Consider the following 22154-nt stretch of genomic DNA (forward strand, 5'->3'; position numbering starts at 1 on the left):
AACAATCCGTACAGTAGAATACAAACATACACAGAAACTTTTGCGTTTATATTATTAGCAGGATAGTGGATTTTGAAGAGCCTTCGTTATTTTGATTAACATGTAAGTACTTAAATTCGAAACTTGTATTGCCTCTAACTAAGTAGGTACAATAGAATACTAATTCAACGTTGCTATTTTATAACCTTAAAACAAAAATATTGGCTTTGTAGATCTGAATGCCTCAATTAATTAAAGTTCCTTTATATTAAATCATTTTATTTCTCTTTTATTTCTATCAGCTACATTTTAACGTCTTACAAATTTAAACCATTTTTCACAACAACAATGTCACTCTATGAGATAACCATAAACAATATAATATAATAGAATATAACCTTTAAATGTGGTGGCTGTCCACTAACTTACTTATACTCAACACTCTTCCTCAGACATCACATTTAAAATTCCTAACTTAACAACAAATTCTTTTAAACAAAACTTACTAACAGGCTTAGTAAAAATATCAGCTAATTGGTTATTAGTACTTATATATTCAACTTTAACAAAACCTTGCTCAACCTTTTGTTTTATAAAATTATATTTAATTTCTAAATGCTTCAGTTTTCTTTGATCATAAGTTTGAACAGATTTGATAGTGCTTTGATTTTCTTCAAAAATTTTAAAATCCTTTACTTCAATATTTAAATCATTTAAAATCTTAATAACAAAACAAGACTCAACACAAGCTTCACAAAGTGCTACCAATTCTGCTTCCGTCGTACTTAAAGCTACTACAGATTGTTTTTTAGATTTCCATACAACAGTGTTACCAAAAATTAAAAACAAATAACCAGTAGTTGATTTCCTATCAACGTCTCTACCCCAATCTGCATCAGCAAAACCAACTAATGAAATATTATTACAATTCTTATAACATAAATTATAATATAAAGTTTGTTTAACATATCTCAAAATTCTTTTCAAAGCTTTCCACAAAGTCAAATTTGGTTTAGATTGATATCTGCTTAAATAGTTTACAGAGAACGTTAAATCTGGCCTAGAATTCACTGTTACATATAACAAAGAACCAATTAAAGATCTACATTTAGCTTCATAATTCATATCAATAGTTTCATCTTCAAATTTAAAATTTACATCCATAGGTGTATCAATCCCTTTACAATCACTCATCCCATGTATTTTAAGAATATTTTTTAAGTATCTTGTCTGATTAACTAAAATACAGTCATCTAGTCTCTTAATAGAAATTCCTAAATATGTCATGTCAGTATTACCTAGATCTTTCATTCTAAATTGTGTAGTCAAAAACGTCTTTACTTTTTCTATCTCTGTCTCCTGCTTCGCGAAAATTAAAAGATCGTCAACGTATAATAAAACATAAACATTATCTTTCATGTATAAACAATAATCATTTTCAGAACGTTGAAAGCCATAATCCAACATTGCTTCAGTAAATCTCTCATACCAATATTTCGGAGATTTTCTTAAACCATAAAGTGATTTTTCTAATTTGAAAACGTAATTGTCTTCTTTTCCAATATAATATCCTTTAGGTATTTTTAAATAAACTTCTTCATCAATTCGACCATAAAGAAAAGCTCCTTTTACATCCATTTGTTTAATCTTAAAATCTTTCTTTGCAGCAACTGCTAATAATGTTCTTAATGTTTGCATCTTCAATACAGGTGAATATAAATTATCCATATGTCCTGTTTGTTGATATCCCAAAACAACAAGTCGCGCTTTACATATCTCTGCATCACCTACTTTTTTCTTTGTAAATACCCATTTAGTATCTAAAAGTTTCATATCTCTCTTTCTTTCTACTTTCCTCCATGTTCCACTATCTTCAAGAACATTAAACTCTTCCTTAACTGCATTTCTCCATAACTCACTATCTTCTCTCTTATCTATTTCCTCAAATGTATGTGGCGTATCTTCTATTTGTCCAGTCATTAAAGCATACATTACTTCATTTTCATTTCCTTCAAAATCAGTAACATAATCTTGTTGCCACTTGGGTTTTCTAATTATTCTTTTCTCCCTTACAATTTGTTCTTTTTCAGAATTTTCCTTCGAATTATCATCTTTTTCTAATGTATCTTCCGCTTCATAAAATTCTTCATTATCATTTTCTTCATTATTATTTTCTTTGTAAACATCTTCTTCTTTTACCTCTCGGCACTCCAGTTCTACATTATTCTGTCTTTCTTTTCGTTCTTTTTCATCAAAAATTACATTTCTTCCTATCACCACTTTTTTAGTATCTTCATCGTAAAGTCTATAACCGTTTCTAGCATAACCTATCATTATCATTCTTTTTCCACAGTTATCAAGTTTATGTCTTAATTGAGATGGCACATGATTATAAGCAACACTTCCGAAAACTCTCATATTAATCACGTTTGGTTTTCTTCCTTCCCATAATTCACTTGGTGTACAATCTTTCCCTTTTGTTGGGCTTCTATTAGTTACATATGCAGAACACAAAATAGCATCCGCCCAAAATTCTTTATTCAATTGTGAATCTAATAAAAGTGTCCTAGTTTTTTCCACCAACGTTCTATTCATTCTTTCCGCCACTCCATTCATTTCAGGATTATATGGCACCGTGTACTGAACTTGAATTCCGTTATTTCTACAAAAATTATAAAATTCTCTAGTTACGTATTCTCTACCATTGTCAGATCTCAATTTTAATAAGTCACAGTTAAAATGTTTCGTAGCATAATAATAGTACTCTCTAAATATTTCAAAAGCTTCACTTTTCTGTTTCATAAGGTAAACCATAACAAAATGAGTGTAATCGTCAATAAACGTGATAAAATATCTATAACCTTCTCTACTAATTGGAGTAATAGGACCACAAACATCTGTGTGCACTAGCTCAAGTGGTCTTTTAGCTCTGTAACCTATCTTATTAAATGGTAATCTAGTCATTTTTCCTAACACACAAGTCTCACATAACATATTTTCGAGGTTTAAATTTTTTAAGTCACTCAATCCGTCAACCATATTATTTTTAGTTAAAACATTTAAATTATTCATACCTAAATGACCAAAACGCCTATGCCATAACAAACTATCCGAATTAGATAAAAAACAGTTATTACAATTTTTCTTACTGAATTCCATACAAATTTTATATAGAGAATTGTCAGAGTTCCCAATCATAATTAAAAACTTAGAAGAATCATAAACTCGAACTTTACCTCTTTCAAAAGTGACAGACAAATTACTTGACTCCATTTTTGACACTGACAATAAATTTTTTCTTAAATCAGGCACATAAAAAACATTTTTAATTGTACATGTAGTTGACTTTTTTCCAACATAACATTGAGTTTCTATGTTACCTATACCTACCGCTTGGAGAGAGATACCATTTTTGGCAGCTGAAATCAATTTTGGTTGTTTTAAATCTATATACTGAGAAAAGTAAATTTTATTATTAACTAAATGATCTGAGCATCCAGAATCTACAATAAATTCCACCCAGTCATCAGAATCTTCAGATCTTCCGAAAAATGCAACATTATCTTGATTACTACTATTACCATACATATAATATGAATTTCTTTGTTCTCTTCCTCGACCGTTAAATCTTCCTCGACAATTGAATCTTCCACGACCATTAAATCTTCCTTGACCATTAAAACTTCCTTGACTGTTATAATTTCCTTGACCGTCATATCTTCCTTGACTGTTATAATTTCCTCTACTATTGTAATTTCCTCGAACATATCCTCGATTATCATAACTTCCTCTATTATTATAATTACCTCTTCCTGCAAAATTATCTCTTACTCCTCTTTTTCCGCAATTAAAAGCACTCTGTCTATTCTCATTCTCCTGTGACGAATTCTTTCTCTTCTCTTCTTCTCCTAATAATCTATCCATTACCATATTTATTTTCAAATCTCCAATCGTTTCTAAAGCTGTTACTATTGGCTCATATGATTTTGGCATCGACAATAATATATAATTTACCTGTTCTTCTTCCGAAATTCCTCCTCCTGCCTCTTTTAATGAAGTACAAATTTCTTGTATTTTTGTAAAATGATGTTTTAAAGGCTCTGTTTCTATATATTTAATTTCATTTAATTGTCTTCGTAAAAATAGTTTACTTCTTGTACTTTTTTCTTTAAAATTTTGTTCTAAATTTCTAAACATTTGGTAGGCCGAATCTTTTCTTACATATTCTAAATGGCTATCCGCTACAGCTGCTATTATTAGAGCTTGGGCTCGTGCCTCTAGATTTTTTTGTGTAGCTATTTCTTTTTTATAAAACTCCTCATTTTCTATCGCTTCAATACAGTTATTTTCACGTAAAATACTTTTGATTCGGAAGGCCCACGTGTTAAAAGATTCTCCGGAAAATTGCACCACATTATATTTTAAAATATTACATTCTTTGTTTGCCGACATCTTGTGTAATTTTTCTAAAATTCAAATAAATTTATTACATACTATACCGTACGCATCTGGCGCAGTGGAAGCGTGCTATTGGCTTTGTAGATCTGAATGCCTCAATTAATTAAAGTTCCTTTATATTAAATCATTTTATTTCTCTTTTATTTCTATCAGCTACATTTTAACGTCTTACAAATTTAAACCATTTTTCACAACAACAATGTCACTCTATGAGATAACCATAAACAATATAATATAATAGAATATAACCTTTAAATGTGGTGGCTGTCCACTAACTTACTTATACTCAACAAAAAAAAACCCTACTTAGTATTTTTATTATCTCTGCACAATAATTAGGTAAAGCTTCCAGCGAAGAACATACTATTCAGATAAAGTCTGATAAGTCCCTTCATAGTCGTATTCCTCATGGCTGTGGGTCGTGATCATTACGTATAATGAAACACACACAACAACTTTCTTGGCATTATTAATGGAGTGGTTTGCCATTGCCTTCTCCATTTCATACACAAGTTAATAAGAATGGTGGTCGACGAAAACTACTATACATGAGTCAGATTGGTATACAAACTCATGTGGCACGAGTAGGATTCGAACTTGGGATCTTTCGATCCACAGGTCTTAACCATTAGGTACACCACCACCGCTACTCTGTCTGATAAGTACTTATATTATAAATTTATTGTAAAGAAAATATAACAATAGGTACTTAGGTAACTAAGTAGACATTGTTATTAAGCTGATCGGGATAAGGGGCACATAGGTATATTGTTATAAAATTTTTACTTCAATAGATTTTTTTGTGCAGCAAATATCATATATAATTATTCCAGTATGTTTTTTGCTTAGTCATTGGACTGGTATTTACACTTGTAAGTACTTATGTATAAAAACAAAACTGTCTCAGAGGGTGACGCCACAAGGGTCTGGTGTCCGCAATCCAAGGTCGGCGAGAGTTCTTCCTGGTTGAGTCAGATATGATGATATAGAAGCAATCGTTATATGGAGTGACGTCTGATGATTTATGTAAAGTCTGCAATTAATTTTATTACGCACATAACACACAGCAGTAGATAAATTGAAAAGTGTTAACTGCGGACGTATCCCATGATGGGATATCATATTAACCTGTCGACCCAACCGGTAGGCGAAAACAGAAATACAAAGAATGGAGGATAGAATCGGTACCGACAGTAATACTAAATTTAAATTATTAATATACTTATATCTTAACTTATATTATAAATGCCAAAGCAAATTGTTTTGTTTGTTTACTTTTTATCTACTCAACCAATCTTCATGAAATGTTGCGTGTAATACGTGTAGTTTGATGTACATTATTACATAAGGGTACTTTTCATTCCGAAAAAATCGCTGTTCCCATTCCCAAATTCGCACGGGCAAAAGCTAGAGTTTTGTAGTATAAATAACAAAAAATGGTTGCCTGTAAAGTCGGTTTTACGGACGAAGATTTTACGTGACAACGTCTTTTTACGCGCGCGGCAGACCGATCATAGTTGAGTGGGAGAGAGACGCAAGGCATTCGGCGGGCCTCTCTCTCTCTCGTTCGGTGACTCATCGTAACGTTACCGGGCGTTACACTTTTTCATAAGTGACTCCCAGCCGCAACCTAATTTAAGACGTTGTCACGTCAAAAAAGTTATGTAAAAGGGAACGGGCACAGTCAAGGAAGACTGTAGGTAGGTACTTACTAAGTTTTGTATGTAAATACCTAAAGATTTCAGAATAATAATGAGATGAACATTCCAGAATTTTTTCATTTCATTATTATTTTCAAAAATAATACGACCTCGGTGGCGCAGTGGCAAGGTTCTTGCCACTGAACCGAGAGGTCCCGGGTTCGATCCCCGGTCGGGTCATGATGGAAAATGATCTTTTTCTGATTGGCCCGGGTCTTGGATGTTTATCTATATGTGTATTTGTTATAAAATATAGTATCGTTGAGTTAGCATCCCATAATACAAGTCTCGAACTTACTTTGGGGCTAGCTCAATCTGTGTGATTTGTCCTAATAAAACAAAAAAAATAAAAAAAAAAGTTAAAAAGCATATTCATATAAAGGTTTCAGTCATGAAGTCCTTGTCTCCAAGTAGTGTTACGACTAAAATTAGAGATGTCTTAGAAGTCTTATGAATGAGCCCTTGTTTTTTCTTTTTTTACAAGCTTTACAAGTTCACACATGTGCGTACGGGTCGCCTGATGGTAAGCAAACACCGCGGCCGATGGACACCGGCAACCCGATACGGGTCACCGGTGCGTTGCCGACTTTTTAAGAAAGCGATAGAATTTTCTTTTTAACCTTGAAGTCCAAGTGAAAATGTACGAATATTAGTTCAGAATAACATACGATTGAATACCAGTGCTATAGTGAATAGTCAATTATCTTATTAACATTGGAATGTAATCTCTATCAAACAAAGGTGCTCTACCTTCAAGAGCCTTAGATCATCTATTATAATAGATGGATGAAGGAGAATCATGTCTTTGAATTACATTTCAATTTATAGATTGAACACTTGACCTAAAAATGTACCTACCCTGTGGTTTATAGTGATAATTTTGTTTTTTTTTTCACATACTCGTAGGAGTACGGTATGAGGGAGATAAGTAAGTATGTATGTTGCCTGATATTCCTTTCACCTGGTACCTATATTTATAAGTAGCTGCATCCTGCACCCATGTAATTAATGATAAAGGTTTCTATAAATAATACCGCGATTTACTTTATAAGTCTTTTTGATCATCGCGTACTTTCGGGATAAAAAGTAGGTACCACATCCAAGATATCATCAGGTCAATACCAAATTTCATAAAAATTGGCCCAAACGTTTGATGACGCGTGCGTTTCGCTTTTGTTTTAGCGGAGGGTTAAGCTAAGGCCTCTCCAGTCGAGCAGTACTTAATGCCCTAACTTTAGAGTATATAAAGCTGATAGTTTGCCGCATTGGGCACACAATAGTTCTAAAATATACATAATTGGACAGCTGTACAAAATAACTCAGCATTCATGTATTGAAAATAACTATTCGCAACGGTCAAACGACAAACAACAGGTGTTAATGACCTACTGACTTAAATAAAGCTGTAAGGTTGTGTTTTGGATTGAAACTTCGTCATTTAAAGTGAACCTACTACCAAAAACTAGCTTATAGGTTCTGTTTAAAGAAACTTCATCATAAGGGGCTTCCATGAAACATAAAACACATAACACGTCATTGCGTCCACACGTTCTCTTTTTAACACGATGCGTACACGATATGGGAAAAAGAGGCAGCAAGTAGACGTTAGTAACGTGCTACGTGTGTATATATGTTTCGTGGTAGGTCTTTGGGAGAATACTTATACCTGTCAACTATCTGTGATGTATGTGTCACTTGATATTAGCCTGGGGCGGTCGCGCGGCCTTGGTACCAGTTCGAGATTGTAAAATGTGGGCGGAGGGTTACATGGAGGGTTCCAATGTTTATGGTGCTTCCTCATACGTGGAATATAAGCTTACTTTCCCTTACGACGCCTGTTGACTGTGAGACATGGGATAAATTATACTTAATACATACATAAAATAATTTATTTTTGCCAACAACGGCCTTTTTCCTAAGTCCTTTTAATAAGGCCGCCGTTGTGTATATTGTTAGAATAATATATCAAAATAAAAAAGAAAAATAAATTACATAAAATTGTCTATACCTCATATTTTTGTTTTTATCGAGTCAAGTCACCTAGAGGCATCTGAAGTGACTTTCACCACTATATCTATCGTTATCAAGTTTGTGCCGATTTCCACAAGATGTTGATGTCCCTTGATCGGAAGTTAATGGTGGTACTTATATGAAAACTATTTTCAGATTGGTATACAAACTCATAGGCACGATTTGGATTCGAACCTGGGACCATCCATATTCTTTTCACTTCTGGATTCTTTTTGTTTCAATAATGCAAGAAAGTTATGTTATGTTAAGTTATTACTTTATGATCAAAACGTATACATAATAATCGTGTCCATTCAATTGTACTTTGTACTTATCATTACAACGAGCGTAGTGTGTATGGTTACTTATCTAACATAACATTTAAATTACTTGTTAACCACCATTGGCAAAGACAACTAGATTCATAATTAACTTAATTATATTCGCTCTAAAAACCATTTGCTAACGCGCACGGCGCGAAAATTCGATGCGTCAACTCTTATTTAGACATAAATATATCTACCTAATTCAGGGGGTGTTTTATTACAAAACCGCGGTAGGGCTTCGTAGTGTATACGAGGCGGTATCGAGTGCGAAATAGCGACATTATAAATACAAGTGGCGTTCGAACGCGTATCAGACTTGTGTTGACGTTGCGACGGCCATATTGTGTAGAAAGAGCGGGAAATTTTGACAGTTTGGAAAAGCCGCCATGTTTGTTTTGAAGGTCAGTGGTTTTGGATTTATTGAAAATTGTTAGCTAGATTTTCTTTTAGTTCAATTAACTGTAGTTGAAGAAACCATTTCAAGACTAAGACAATGAAAGTTAAATTCGATTGGAGTGAACATTTTTTTAAATCAATTAATAAAATCCCAAACCAACTTAATATTATCCTATAAAAAACTATATGCTTTTTCGAAATTTTGGATCTATTTAAGACTGACACCGAAATTCGTTGACCTATGCTATTATGCAAATTCTTTTAGTGTAACACCAAACTTAGATTAATATGGAATTACAGAATATTTATTGGGTACAGATTATTCAACCGCTTTCAACATTTTGTGTCTAGAACTACTGGATATCTAGCTGTAATAGCTTCCTGCCCCATGCACTAGCCACTTTACATAATGTTTACTGAACTAATTTCAATTCCCTGGCTATGCTTTTATCTTTTGTGAATTTTTGATAATTAATAGAATTTTCTTAAAAGTCCAAATCATATAATTGTTGGAACTACAATAAACATACCTATTAATAATACCTATTAATTTGATTGGGGCATTAATAATACCTATTAATTTGACTAACACTAAAAATACCTATTAATTTGACTAACACTAAAAATACCTATTAATTTGATTGGGGCATTAATATACTTTAAATTTAAGTAGTAATCTTTAACTTTTTTGTTGCCTACTAGGCTGTATTCCACGTACCTACATTTATGTCAAACCTATGTAGGTTCTTAAAACGAAAACGAAACAAAAATTACCATAAAACTTCTTTCTCAAAATGTTGGTATCATTACGTGGAATGAAACATACGCAAACCTCCAGAATATTGGAATTTGAAACAACAAACAAGAGTAATACCTACCTGTTTCAAAAAAAGGCTGGAAGCTTTTCGGCTAAACCAAAAGGCTGGAAGATTTTTTGGCTAATTTTTTGGCCGCCACGGAACAATGCGCTGTACAATATTTAGTTTATTTTCAAGTTAATGTGTTATATTAAAAGTGTTCATTTCATTCATAATAATAATTTCTCTTCATTCCCACGAGAAATGATGTACTTAAAAGGAAAAATTCTAATCATCTTAATTGGTTCACAAGGATAAATCTGACAAATTCTCACGATGAAGTAAATAATTGTATGTAGGTAATTACGACAAAAGTCGTGGTCTATTAAACAATTTGTCTTAATTATCTTTAGATAACGTTCTGATGGTGTAATAATATTAATTTTGTTACACAGGCTGTTGCAAAAACATAACTTACTTTAGCGGACGTTCGATCAGAGTGACGAGACACAAAATAAGTTCGATCGCAGTCCTGTGTCCGCCATAGTGTCAAACGGGAGCAGGAAAGGGTTTTAACATAATAATTTTCTAACCTGTCTCCCGATCAGCTGATCTAGTTCAGCCTCGCGTTGCGTAAGCGCACGCCCACAGAAATACTTGTGCGCTTAGCATTCCTGCAATTTGTGGCAATGTAAATAATGGCAGGACAGATAAAACGCAATCAAACTTCAGTACTAACAGTGCATGCATGCATATCTACGTATTTAGTCTGCATCGGTTGTGAAAAATTCCCTCAAAGAGTCCCTCCTCCTGTTTTAATGTGGTAAAATAAGGTTACGTTTTTAGAAATTTAAGAGAGAACTATTTCCAGAATAGGAAGTAAAATTTAATACCTTTTTCTATGTAATAAATAAAAAAGTTTATTGGATTTAATAAGGGTCTCTTGAACAAAAAAAAATATAAAAAAAAATAAAAAATATATAGGTAACTTCAGGCTAAACACCCGTAAAGCTCCGGGCTCTCGTAACCAAGACGTCGTTTCTCCAAATTGTTTGGTAACGTACAAAATCAATTAGGGTTAGGTGCATGCCCATCGCACACCCAGCGCTGGATCCGTGCCAGCCCCGGAATCAAATTCGTTTGTTGCAAACATTTCCAATGAAATTGCATTCATGTTAGGTTACAACCAAAAATTTTTACTGATTTTTTTATATTTCTTGAAAATTAATTATTATTATTGTTTGTTTGTGCTAAGAATTGTCCTCTCTAATGAATGAAATTATGTATGTATCAAAAATATACATTTTATAACTTTTTACACCTAATTATCACAACATTATGTTTACTTTTTAAATCCAATTATGTTTAAACTTAGCAATGACCAATAATATAATGCAGCCTTCACACAGGACACTCAAAATTCCTCAAAGGCATTGTCTGAATTGCGCAACTTAAACTAGGTTACGCACCCGGCGTTGCCTAAACGTAGGTGTTACTTGCATACTAATAGCTATTGATTTTACCTACATTGAGTTCGATTTGCCATTGGATTTGATACGGAGTCCTTTTACAACGATATATGGAAGGAGTGTGCTACTGTCTACGCCAGTACACCACAACACTAGGCACGTCCCGCCCGCGACCCCTCGCGCGGTAGCCAATGGCTATCGAACACGACAATTTAAATTTTATTCCTGCGCGCGCACTACAAATCTAGTTTATTTCTATTGTTTTTTTTTCCTGTCACTCGATTCGATTTCTGTTTTTCATTATACCAATTTGTAAGAACAAAGAAAAATATAATTATCTAATTCTTAGCTCCAAGTATTTTATTTTAACTACCTATTAGTTCCGTAACGAACAGCTACTTTTGAGGCTAAATAAATGTACAATACTATAATGAATTTCTTCGCCATTTCTTCTCAGCAGTGGTCGTTTCGAAATGCTTATAATGTGTCTATGCATCTGTAGGCCTGTCCGTGGTATCATGGCAGCCAAACGGCTGAAGCGATTTTTATCTAGTTTTAGTCGGATAACGAACGAGAGTTTTCGTAGCTATTTTTGGAAAATGTGTGTTCAATCGTTTGTAAACTATCAGCTACGGGGGTTTTAATGTATATGACGACCTCGGTGGCGCAGTGGTAAAGTGCTAGCCTCTGAACCGAGAGGTCTCGGGTTCGATCCCCTGTCGGGTCATAATGGAAAATGATATTTTTCTGATTGGCCCGGGCCTTGGATGTTTATCTATATATGTATTTGTTATAAAATATAGCATCGTTGAGTTAGTATCCCATAACACAAGTCTCAAACTTACTTTGGGGCTAGCTCAATCTGTGTTACTTGTCCTAATATATTTATTTATTTCTCATTATTAATTCTGTGACATTGCATTCCTCTTGCTATAAGTACAGAGTATCACCATATACAGAGCATTCAGTCGTACATTTGAAATTGATCTATGCGAGCAAGGCCGTCGTGTTTCGTTATGTCATTCAGATTTTCATCTTTCGAAGGCCATTGATGGCGTTCGCAATTTCAAGATCAATTTTAAGATGTGTTGGTGGTATTTTGTATAAATAAAAATAAATATATTTACTGATTATAATTAAAAGTCTCCTTTTAACTACAAAATAGTTTTTGTAGAAGATGTGTATGTGTAAGTTACAAATATTAAAATTTCTTAAAATTTTTTAAATTTTAAGATTTTGTAACTTACACATACACTTCAATTCAAATCAAAGTCACTACATTCAGATTTTTTTCCTTCACATGCACTTTTTTCACGTCAAATTTGAAATTGTCTAATAATAAACTAAAAACTGTCTTGGAATAATGTAAGTACATCTGAATCTGTATCAGCTACTTAGTTTTTTGTATTTGTAGTTGAAAATTTTCAATCATTTTGTGAAACGGGATGGGATTTTAACTCAAGTTAACTATACTAACACTTTACTTGCAAACTAATCATTTTACACTAATAACAAAAGCTATCGTTATGTGGTCAATATCATTTTATACGACAGCAAAAACTGTATTCAGCTATGTATCTACGATTCTTAGGCAAACTAGTTCATATATAGGTACACAGTTTTTGTTGCGTCAAATTGGACCATAGAGAATTTCGATCTAGTTTTCATTCAGTTTTTACTAGACTTCGACTATGTTCATTCAGTCACATTCTTGGAACCAATAAAATGTAGCCTATTTTGTCCTTGCGCCTTTACAAAACTGCCTTGAGTATTTACTAGCTCCGCCCCTGAGCTTCGCGCTTCATAAAGTACATAATCAAGCATAGGCAGGTATAATACCTACACATGTAATTAAAAACTTTTGGAATGTAGTCCATGGCTCGTATTGAGAAAGGTCATTTTTTTACTTGGTCGCATATCAATTAGATTTTGTTTATGTAGGTACGCAATGGGAAGTTATCAAGAGTAATGTTACTAAACCTGTATTTTGCTTAATTAGCCGAGATTTAGAACCAACCAATTTTAGAAATAATAATAAAAATTACAGGATTTATATAATACTAGCGGCCCGCCCCGACTTCGCTCTGGCATAAGCATAATAAATTATACACTAAAACCTTCTTCAGGAATCACACTTATGGTGAAAACTGCGTGAAAATACGTGTAGTAATTTTTGTATTTATCGCGAACAGACAGATGCGTCAGACTTTGTTTTATAATATGTAAGGACTAGATAAAGAATTTTATTAGAAAGTATTATTATATAAAATGTTATTTCGGCGCCTGCGTTCGGGTACTATATTGCCTGAAAGTACTCCCAACACATTAAACAACAAATAAAAATACATTCCAAATTTAATTGGAAATTTGTGTAACCGAGATACATACAAAGCCGCGGGCGCAGCTCATGTCGAAAGAGTGTAACAAAGGTGTGGTCGATTGTAAATGATTAAATGTGTTTGTTGCGATTGTTCCAATCAAGCAGTTAGTTAACGATTACACGAGATTTAACTACTCGTTCGGTAGTCCGCATGTTCGAAATACTGAATTAAAGTATTGAGTTTTAATTTTAATGTTGATGTGTAGGTGACGACCTCTGTGGCGCTGTGGTAAAGTGCTTGCCTCTGAACCGAGAGGTCCCGGGTTCGATCCCCGGTCGGGTCATGATGGAAAATGATCTTTTTCTGATTGGCCCGGGTCTTGGATATTTATCTATATATGTATTTGTTATAAAATATGGTATCGTTGAGTTAGTATCCCATAACACAAGTCTCGAACTTACTTTGGGGCTAGCTCAATCTGTGTGATTTGTCCTAATATATTTATTTATTTTATTATTTATTTATTTATGTCAAGGGATTTGGAGAGAAGTACAGAGATGAAAGGATACATAATGATGGAAGAATGATTGTCCACTTGATACGATACGACGCCTTATTTAAAAAAGTCCAGGAAGACCGAAGAATAGTTATGCGAGTTAGGTAAAAATCCACTATTATCTGACCGGGCATCAAACCCGGACCCTACACAGTGTCATTAGGCCACGGAGGCCTTCGAATTATGTAATATCAAAATACTTGGCAGTTATTTCGTCGAATCGAGAAATAATCGGCCAATCTTTAAATCGAAATCACAATAATATTCGTTATTGGGAATTGGTGCAATGCAACACAATTTGTTGATTGTCTCGATATGAGATTAATTGAGTTGTATTGCAAAAATATTCATCCAATAAAATCTTAGACTAAAGGCTTTAAAGGTAATAAGGTACTTATACTGTGGTAAACAGTATTTGTCGAAATCAATATAGGTATATAAATTTATCTGTAACAAGCGTGATAATTTTTTGTTTCATTTTGTGTTAATGTTTTGTGCGATAAGTTTATTTCAAAATAATAATGATACCTACATAAAGACATTTGAATTTTCTAGAGCCAGAAAGTTGTATTTCCTTAGTCTCAGGAACAATGACCACGCGAATAGTGAATGTCCAGCGAAGCCTTGAAAACCACTTGGCAATATGAAACTATAAAACTATTTATATCAACTGCCTATGACATGCCACGGATACTTTTATTAAGAACATCTATTTTGTTTCCTATATAACGGAATGACCTACCAACCTTGCTACTTGCGCACATTTGCGCGCGAAATTTTCGTGAAAATGGCGGCAGCGGCGGCTCGAACTGTCAAACAGGTCCTTTGTTACCATCTCATCTTTCAAATATATCATACCATCCGTGACTATGTTCGCGTTGCGTCAAATTTTATAAAAACCAAGATAGTTTGTTTTTATTTAATAACATTATTGTACATAACACAGTACTTACTTACAGAAATGAAGTTGTAATTATTGTTAAGACAACAGACAGTACATACTTATAGAAAACTTATTGTAGTTTTTAAGTACATACATAATAAAATTTAGTACTATTAACTTAGATCATTCAAAGTAGTACTGAAGAAGAACAAGGTACAATTCACATGTAGATATACATGTGAATTGTACCGTGTGAAAATCTCATAGAGTTTTATTGAAATGGAATCACATGTGTGTGCATGTTTATTAAAACTAATTTTTTTAACTGTATTTTAAACTTTAGAAGTAAACACAGTAAATTTTGATCTTAAAGCGTAACATTATAGATTAAGTTGTTAATTTTATGTCAAACATTTAACATTTATTTTCTTTTTTATGTATTTGCAAATTACGTGTATAGAATGCTTACGAGAATGCGTTTAGTGTTTTTCAACATATTCCGATAAAAAGAGAAGGCTTATAAAAACCTCTAAGTCACAGGTACCTACTTAAACAGAGTACTTATATATAATACATTTCAGAAAAATCTTATCTATGATCACAGATGAGGTACTGCTGGAATCGTTAAAAAATATTATGCTTTGACAGCTCTAAAAATTTACGCCCAAAACGAAAATGTCTTCACGTACACTGATCGCGAATTCATGCGTGAAAGATAAAAATATTGTTATTATCCAATTAATTGAGACAATACCAGAATAACCTTGAACTTGTGTCGGATTGTATCGTAACATTAAGGCAAACCACAGTGGTTTAGGTTACGTTACGATGATTTCACAAGACAAGCAATAAAATAATTCTGTTCAAGAATTCGTACAGTCTACTTTACGTCCAATTTATACATATAATATGTGGTGGTATAATAACGGGGAATTAATAATTAAATTGGGTTTTTTGACGTGCTATTGACAGTACGATATTCTAGGACATTGCCTATTACAATATTCAAAACTAGCTGCGCTGCGTCCCGAGATTTTTTTGAGAATATCGGGATAGTAAGTGTGATAAACACTCTTTAAAAATTTTTATAAATCGTTTGAGTAGTCCCGACGATAACCCCCTACACGCAAACTTACCAACACTTCCTCTTTATAATCTCTCTCTCTCATACGAGTGTTTTCCCTGTTTCTTCCTTAGCCATTGAGCGTCGGAGCCCAGAGACGTCAGCATCCCTAGTTGTCAGACCTCTTTAGTCTTGTCGTCTTTAAAATATTAGCAAATAAATATAAGTAGATACGAAAAACATGTAAGTACTTCGTACTCATCAACATGTAGAATTGTAGACTTTTCGTAAAACAACGACTTCCTGGGCATTATTGCAAAAGTGGCTTGCCATTGCCTTCTCCAATTCACACACTCCAACCGCCATTGCCATCTAGAGTGCAGGTGTCCTCAAGATGCTTTCATTAACCGGAGACAATAAGAAAATAAATACTGAATGCAATCACTTATTATCACATCAGTAATTTCAAATCTACCATTTTAACTTTCACGATTCCTCCGCATTGGAGTAAAAACATCACTTTCTTATTCCAGATCTTCATATTCTGCTCAGCATGGCTGACCATCTCCTGCCAAAACGGGCCAACCACTACACCTGTCCCTATCCTCAAGCAGATAAACCGGCAAAACGACGATGGCTCCTACAGCTACGGCTATGAAGCGGCGGATGGATCCTTCAAGATTGAGACAAAGTATCCAAACGGAGACGTAGCCGGGAAGTATGGATATGTGGACGAGAATGGTAAAACGAGGGAGATCTCTTACGGGGCGAGTAGCAAGAGAGGATTCGAGCCACAAGGTGAGATTTTGCGCCATCTTTTTCTTCTTCTTCCTTGTTTGCTTGTGTCTTCTTCTGCTTCTTTGCGTGTCGATGGCAAATCAACGATCTGTTGAGTGCAACCTGAATATATATTTGCTTGTATCACAAATATTCGATTCTTCAGGTTTCGTCAGGTCAGGTAAAGATGGAAAATGATCTTTTTCAAATTCACCTGGGTCTTGGATGTTTATTTATATACGTTTATGACATAGAATATAGTCCATAACACAGTCTCTAACTCACCATGGGGCTAATTCAATATGTGTGATATGTCCATAAATATTTATTTATTTAATATTTATGGTCAGATCCTAGTAGCGCCACGTCCAGTGAAGTTGTGGGTTGTCATTTTGTCTAAATTCATGCTTCCAAGTTCTTATTCTAATTTGTTTAAAATCTTCCTATCTATATACCAAAAATAATCTCAATTCATGAAAGAAACCAACAAACAACCACACTTTCATATTTTATATTAAGCATATTTGCGTATATATTACACTAAACTAGTTTTTTACCCGCGGCTTCGCTCGCGTAAATTTTTCCAGCACGCAAGATACCCTAAGTCCTTTTCCATACTTCAAACTAGATGCTTGCAAAATTACAAGTAGATTGGTGAAAAAGTAATAGTTAAAACAAATTTACATTACAACTTCATAATTTACATTATTAGTTAGGATTGATGAATTGTATCAATCCTATACCACTAATAACTACCTATATTATATTTAAAAAAGTAGCCAATTTTATAACTTGGATATTTAACTACATCTATACTAAATTTCATTGAAATCAGTCCAGCGGTTTGGCCGTGAAAGCGTGACATATAATAGACAGACCATCGCATTTATAATATGGATTAAATATGGACGGGATTGATCTGGAGCAAGCCAAAGTTAGCTATCTTTCTCAAGAAAGCAGCTGATCTTCTTGATGCACATTCGACTGATGAAATAAAAACATTCACATTTAACGTGGTGGTGTAAGTAACACTTGTTGACTTTGACCAGTGCATAATTTCCAAATATGCAAACATTTATCTGGGCCGGTTTCACCATATTTGCTGATTCCCATTTAAGGATATGTACTTAGTTATAGTTTTAAAAGATGAATGCACGATTTTTGGTGTAAACTTCATTATATCCTACTAACATTACAAATGCGAAATTTTGTGAGGATGTATGCGTGTATATTTGAAACTCATTCACGCGAAATCTACTGGACGGATCATTATGAAATTTATATAATCCCCACGGGAGCGAAGCCCCGAGGCGTAGTTAGTTATATATATTCGTAACGCAAACTATCACCCAATTTTATATCAATTTTAATTAAAATATGTAGACAGGTATAATCAATTGAAGAAGCGGTGGTGGTGTAATGGTTAAGATGCCCGCCTGTGGATCGAAAGGTCCCAGGTTCGAATCCTACTCGTGCCACATGAGTTTGTATACCAATATGACTCATGTATATATCATGTATAATCTGACTCATGTTTTCATCGACCACAACTTGCTTCCGGTGAAGGAAAACATCGTGAGGAAACCTGCACACTCGTTGATTATATTAACTTGTGTGTGAAATGGAGAAGACAATGGCAAACCACTCCATTACTAATGCCAAGAAAGTTGTTGTGTGTATTTAATTCCACGTAATGACCACGACCCTCAGCCATGAGGAATACGACTATGAAGAAGAATAATCAATTGAGCAAATGGCAGCAATGTACAATCAATAGTTTAGAAAATTTATTAAACTAATATCTCAATTAGAAGTTATATCTGGAAATAGCGGTTAAGTGGCTAATCCAGCAACCAGGGCGTGAAGGTCGCTGTTGCATAACCTAAAACGCCTTTTAGATGTGTTGCCATTATATTAAACTAAATTTTGCAATAAGTAATATGTTATTAAAATTTGCAAGTAAGTATAATAACCTAAACGCCTTATTTGGCGTAAAGGTAAAATCGAACTCTGAACTGTTTCTGAAACAAGCTGTTCAAAGCTATTCCTGAGTTCTATTATATAATTTTAAAATTTCTAATAAAGGGATCTCAGCCAGTCAATGTCTAATAGTTTATCTAATTCTAATAAATTTATCTTCACAATATCTATTTGTCATTCCAGGAGCTGGCATCGTGGTTCCACCACCGTCCTTGAACGAGAACCCCACGAACGCGCTAGCTGACGGCCAGGAAGACGACGGACAATACCGAGAGGACCCGAAGATCTACGAAGATCCTAAATACAACGGCAGAGCCCAATCCAGACCCTCCTTCAAACAGTTCCTCCAGCCTTCCCAACCCACAGCCCAGCCTGAACCCCAATACCAACGATACCAGTCCCAACCCTCTCAATTCAGGTCTGCACCTCTTTACACCCAACAAACCAATACATACAACCAATCTCCTCAACAGTTCCCGCAAGAAAGACCACAAAGCCAGATCTTCCACCAACAGCCTCAGTTCTCCTATCAAGCGTACACGGCACAACCCTACAATCAATACCAAAACCAATACCAAAACCAACCCCAGTACCAATCACAGAACTATCAGCAAAATTTCAACCCATTCGTGGGTCACCCCGCGCAGAACTTTGACCCCAACACTGGGTCTTACACGATCAATTTCACTGGATAATTCGTGTGTAAATGTACGCTTGAGTTTTTGATGCCATCCTAATCCAAATTAGTTAAATTTGTACTTATTTTGAGTTGCTCATTCATAATTTTGTCATTAAAAAAGGCTTCAATATTCAGAAACATTCAAAAGTGACAAGATGTTCTGTTGTCTCTGTCGAGATATTATTATAAGTCTCCGAGCATTGTCAATATCTTGTAAAAGTAAATCTGAAGACGCAATTGGTTCTATCTCACTTCTGATCAAATTCGTCTTATTTTATAGTCTATATTTATAGGCCATTGCATGATGTAAGCCAAATATCAGTCTGTCCTTTAATCCTCCTTCCTCAATGTAGACGTCCGCTACTTTCACTTTTAAAAGATAAATTCAACTAATTTGGATCAAAGAAATGTGATGAAACAACATGTTTTGGTATTTTTAATGATGTAGGTAAACTTTTTCGAATATATACGTAGGGTATCATATAAGGGTACTTTCCCAAAGTGAAGCGAACGATCGATGTGTTTGTAAATATTAGTGCTAGTCACATGTTTTGTATAATTATTGGAAAACGTAGCTTTAATTTTTATATTTATGTATTTCTAATGTTTTAATAATTGTATAAATTATTCTAGCTATATGAATATATATTTTTTAAAAATCACTTTTCTCCTATGACTACATTACTGATGATATACCTACATACTCATATTTTTATTTTTCCTTTATTTTACATATGTATTACGTATGTATCCAATACTTGTAATAGTCATTTTCTATAAACATGATCAAATTATTGTAAATCGTCTATTTCTACAACCATTACTATATGCAGTCATAATTATGTCAAATAAATGTAAATAACATGTAAAACGTACAAATTCAAATGCATTTTCTTACCACAATTATAAAATATATCTGCCATATTAGAGATTATGGTCAGTAATTTATTGATTGTCGATTCTGTATAACTCAACTATTCACATATTTCACATTTATTTTTATAAAACATTAAAAAATTACATATTTCTCAACTATATTCATCTATATTTAATCTATTGAATAACATGTTAATTAGAATTAAGTAACTTGGGCAATAATAATAATGAAATCGATAAAGCAGCCATTTTGGTGGCTACTTTGAATACAAAATGGCCGACGATACGTGCAAGGATTTTAAATAGATTAAATAATAAAATGTTATATAAATGACTATTGTTTTCTTTTCCTGCTGTTATGAGAAAGTGTCCTTATTTGGCAACAAACGATAGACATACGAAATATTAGGTATTAGATTTAAGTATTTTATTTTTCTTTTTGTCATTTCCAATTTTACAAATTCTCCAAATCTATTGCCGGTTTACAGGATGGACCCAACATTATGATGGAATGAGTTCATTGTCTGTACTTATATATTTTGTTTTACATAAAATATAAGTAATTTAGTAAGTAGTTCTTAGGTGTTTTCGTACAATACATTTCTAGATAGAATCACAAAGAAGAAACTTTTCAAGTTTCAAGTTTATTGCACAAAATAATTACACATTTTATACTTATTTAGGTACCTGTAGGGCTCAAATTCCTTAATCTGTTCAAGAACATTATCACATCATTCGCACTACAGACAGAGACATAAAATTGGGAAATTATAATAATTAGTGCATACCCACAAATTAAAGTAATTAAATGAAATTACAAAAAAGTTGAAAACTTCCGGACATAAATCCTATAATTGAGACTAAAAAATGGTTGATGAAAATGGCCTACTATGTTTATCGCATGCATGCATATCGTATGCATGTCCGGAAAAATTTAAACTTATTTAAAAAAGTTGGTGATTATACTGATAGAGCCTTACTTAATAAAGATAAATTGTATGTCTCCGGGCATCGATTGGCCAAAGTTAGAACGTCTTTTGTACTGTCGTTTGAACTGTATTCGTTTTTATAACAAATTGCCTAAATGGATTCTTGATTTGCCGGACAAAAAATTTAGAAATTATATAAAAGAAGTACTTTGTAAAAAGGCATATTACAAGTCTGATGATTATGTGAACGACAATAATGTCTGGCCCAAGCATGGTGCAGTATCCTCATAACATATGTAACTGATTTATGACATTATTACGTACGTTTTGTATATTTAGCTTTTTATTTATTTATATATATATATATATATTTTGTGTGACAATTTTCAATAATTTTATTGGAAATACAATTTTAATTTTATTTATTTATTCAAATTTTAACATTTTTAATAATGATGTAAATTCGTCCTCCTAATTTTTAATATATGTATAAGACCTATATTGACGTCCTTGGAGAAAAGGCTGCGGTTAAGTTTGTTGCGCCGCTTCTTCTTCACCTGCGCTTTGGAAGCCGGCAGTAGACTTAGTTTAAGTAATTTTTGACGTCAATAAGTGACGTATATCATCCTAAATTGAATAAAGAATTTTGAATTTGAATTTGAATTTGAATCGAACCCATCCAACATCTGAATGCCAATATAATCCACTACGACTTTGAAGTAATAAGTTGAAATAAAAAGTATTCACACAAGGGATGGGCCTCGGTTCTAAATAATTTACAAAATTAAAAAAAAACACCAAAAGTATGTATACCAAAATCAAAAGGACAAAAAATTAAAAATCAAAGTACTTATGTACAGTCCGCAATTTCAAGTATTTCGGAAATCATCTGAATTCCAATTAAGATTAATGTGATTATAATAAGAATAATAGCTGGTACTGTCGGAAACGTAGC

At 33.4% G+C, this 22154-nt stretch overlaps 1 protein-coding gene across 1 annotated transcript; it reads left to right on the plus strand.

Annotated features, from left to right (window-relative positions):
* Nucleotides 1–8728: 8728 nt before the first annotated feature.
* Nucleotides 8729–20604, plus strand: LOC128676656 (activating signal cointegrator 1 complex subunit 2 homolog). The gene is made up of 3 exons (XM_053756917.1): nucleotides 8729–8874; nucleotides 16492–16756; nucleotides 18899–20604. Exons 1-3 carry the CDS (start codon nucleotides 8860–8862, stop codon nucleotides 19408–19410), a joined length of 792 nt encoding a protein of 263 aa, XP_053612892.1. The 5' UTR covers nucleotides 8729–8859; the 3' UTR covers nucleotides 19411–20604.
* Nucleotides 20605–22154: the final 1550 nt, after the last annotated feature.

Source organism: Plodia interpunctella, chromosome 16, assembly GCF_027563975.2.
Source record: "Plodia interpunctella isolate USDA-ARS_2022_Savannah chromosome 16, ilPloInte3.2, whole genome shotgun sequence".
Classification (NCBI taxonomy): domain Eukaryota; kingdom Metazoa; phylum Arthropoda; class Insecta; order Lepidoptera; family Pyralidae; genus Plodia; species Plodia interpunctella.

What these genes read in the sequence shown, in the direction of transcription:
- LOC128676656 (XM_053756917.1), top strand. An exon ending in GAGAGGATTCGAGCCACAAG is followed by an intron (nt 16,757 to 18,898) that starts GTGAGATTTTGC and finishes TTGTCATTCCAG; the next exon opens with GAGCTGGCATCGTGGTTCCA.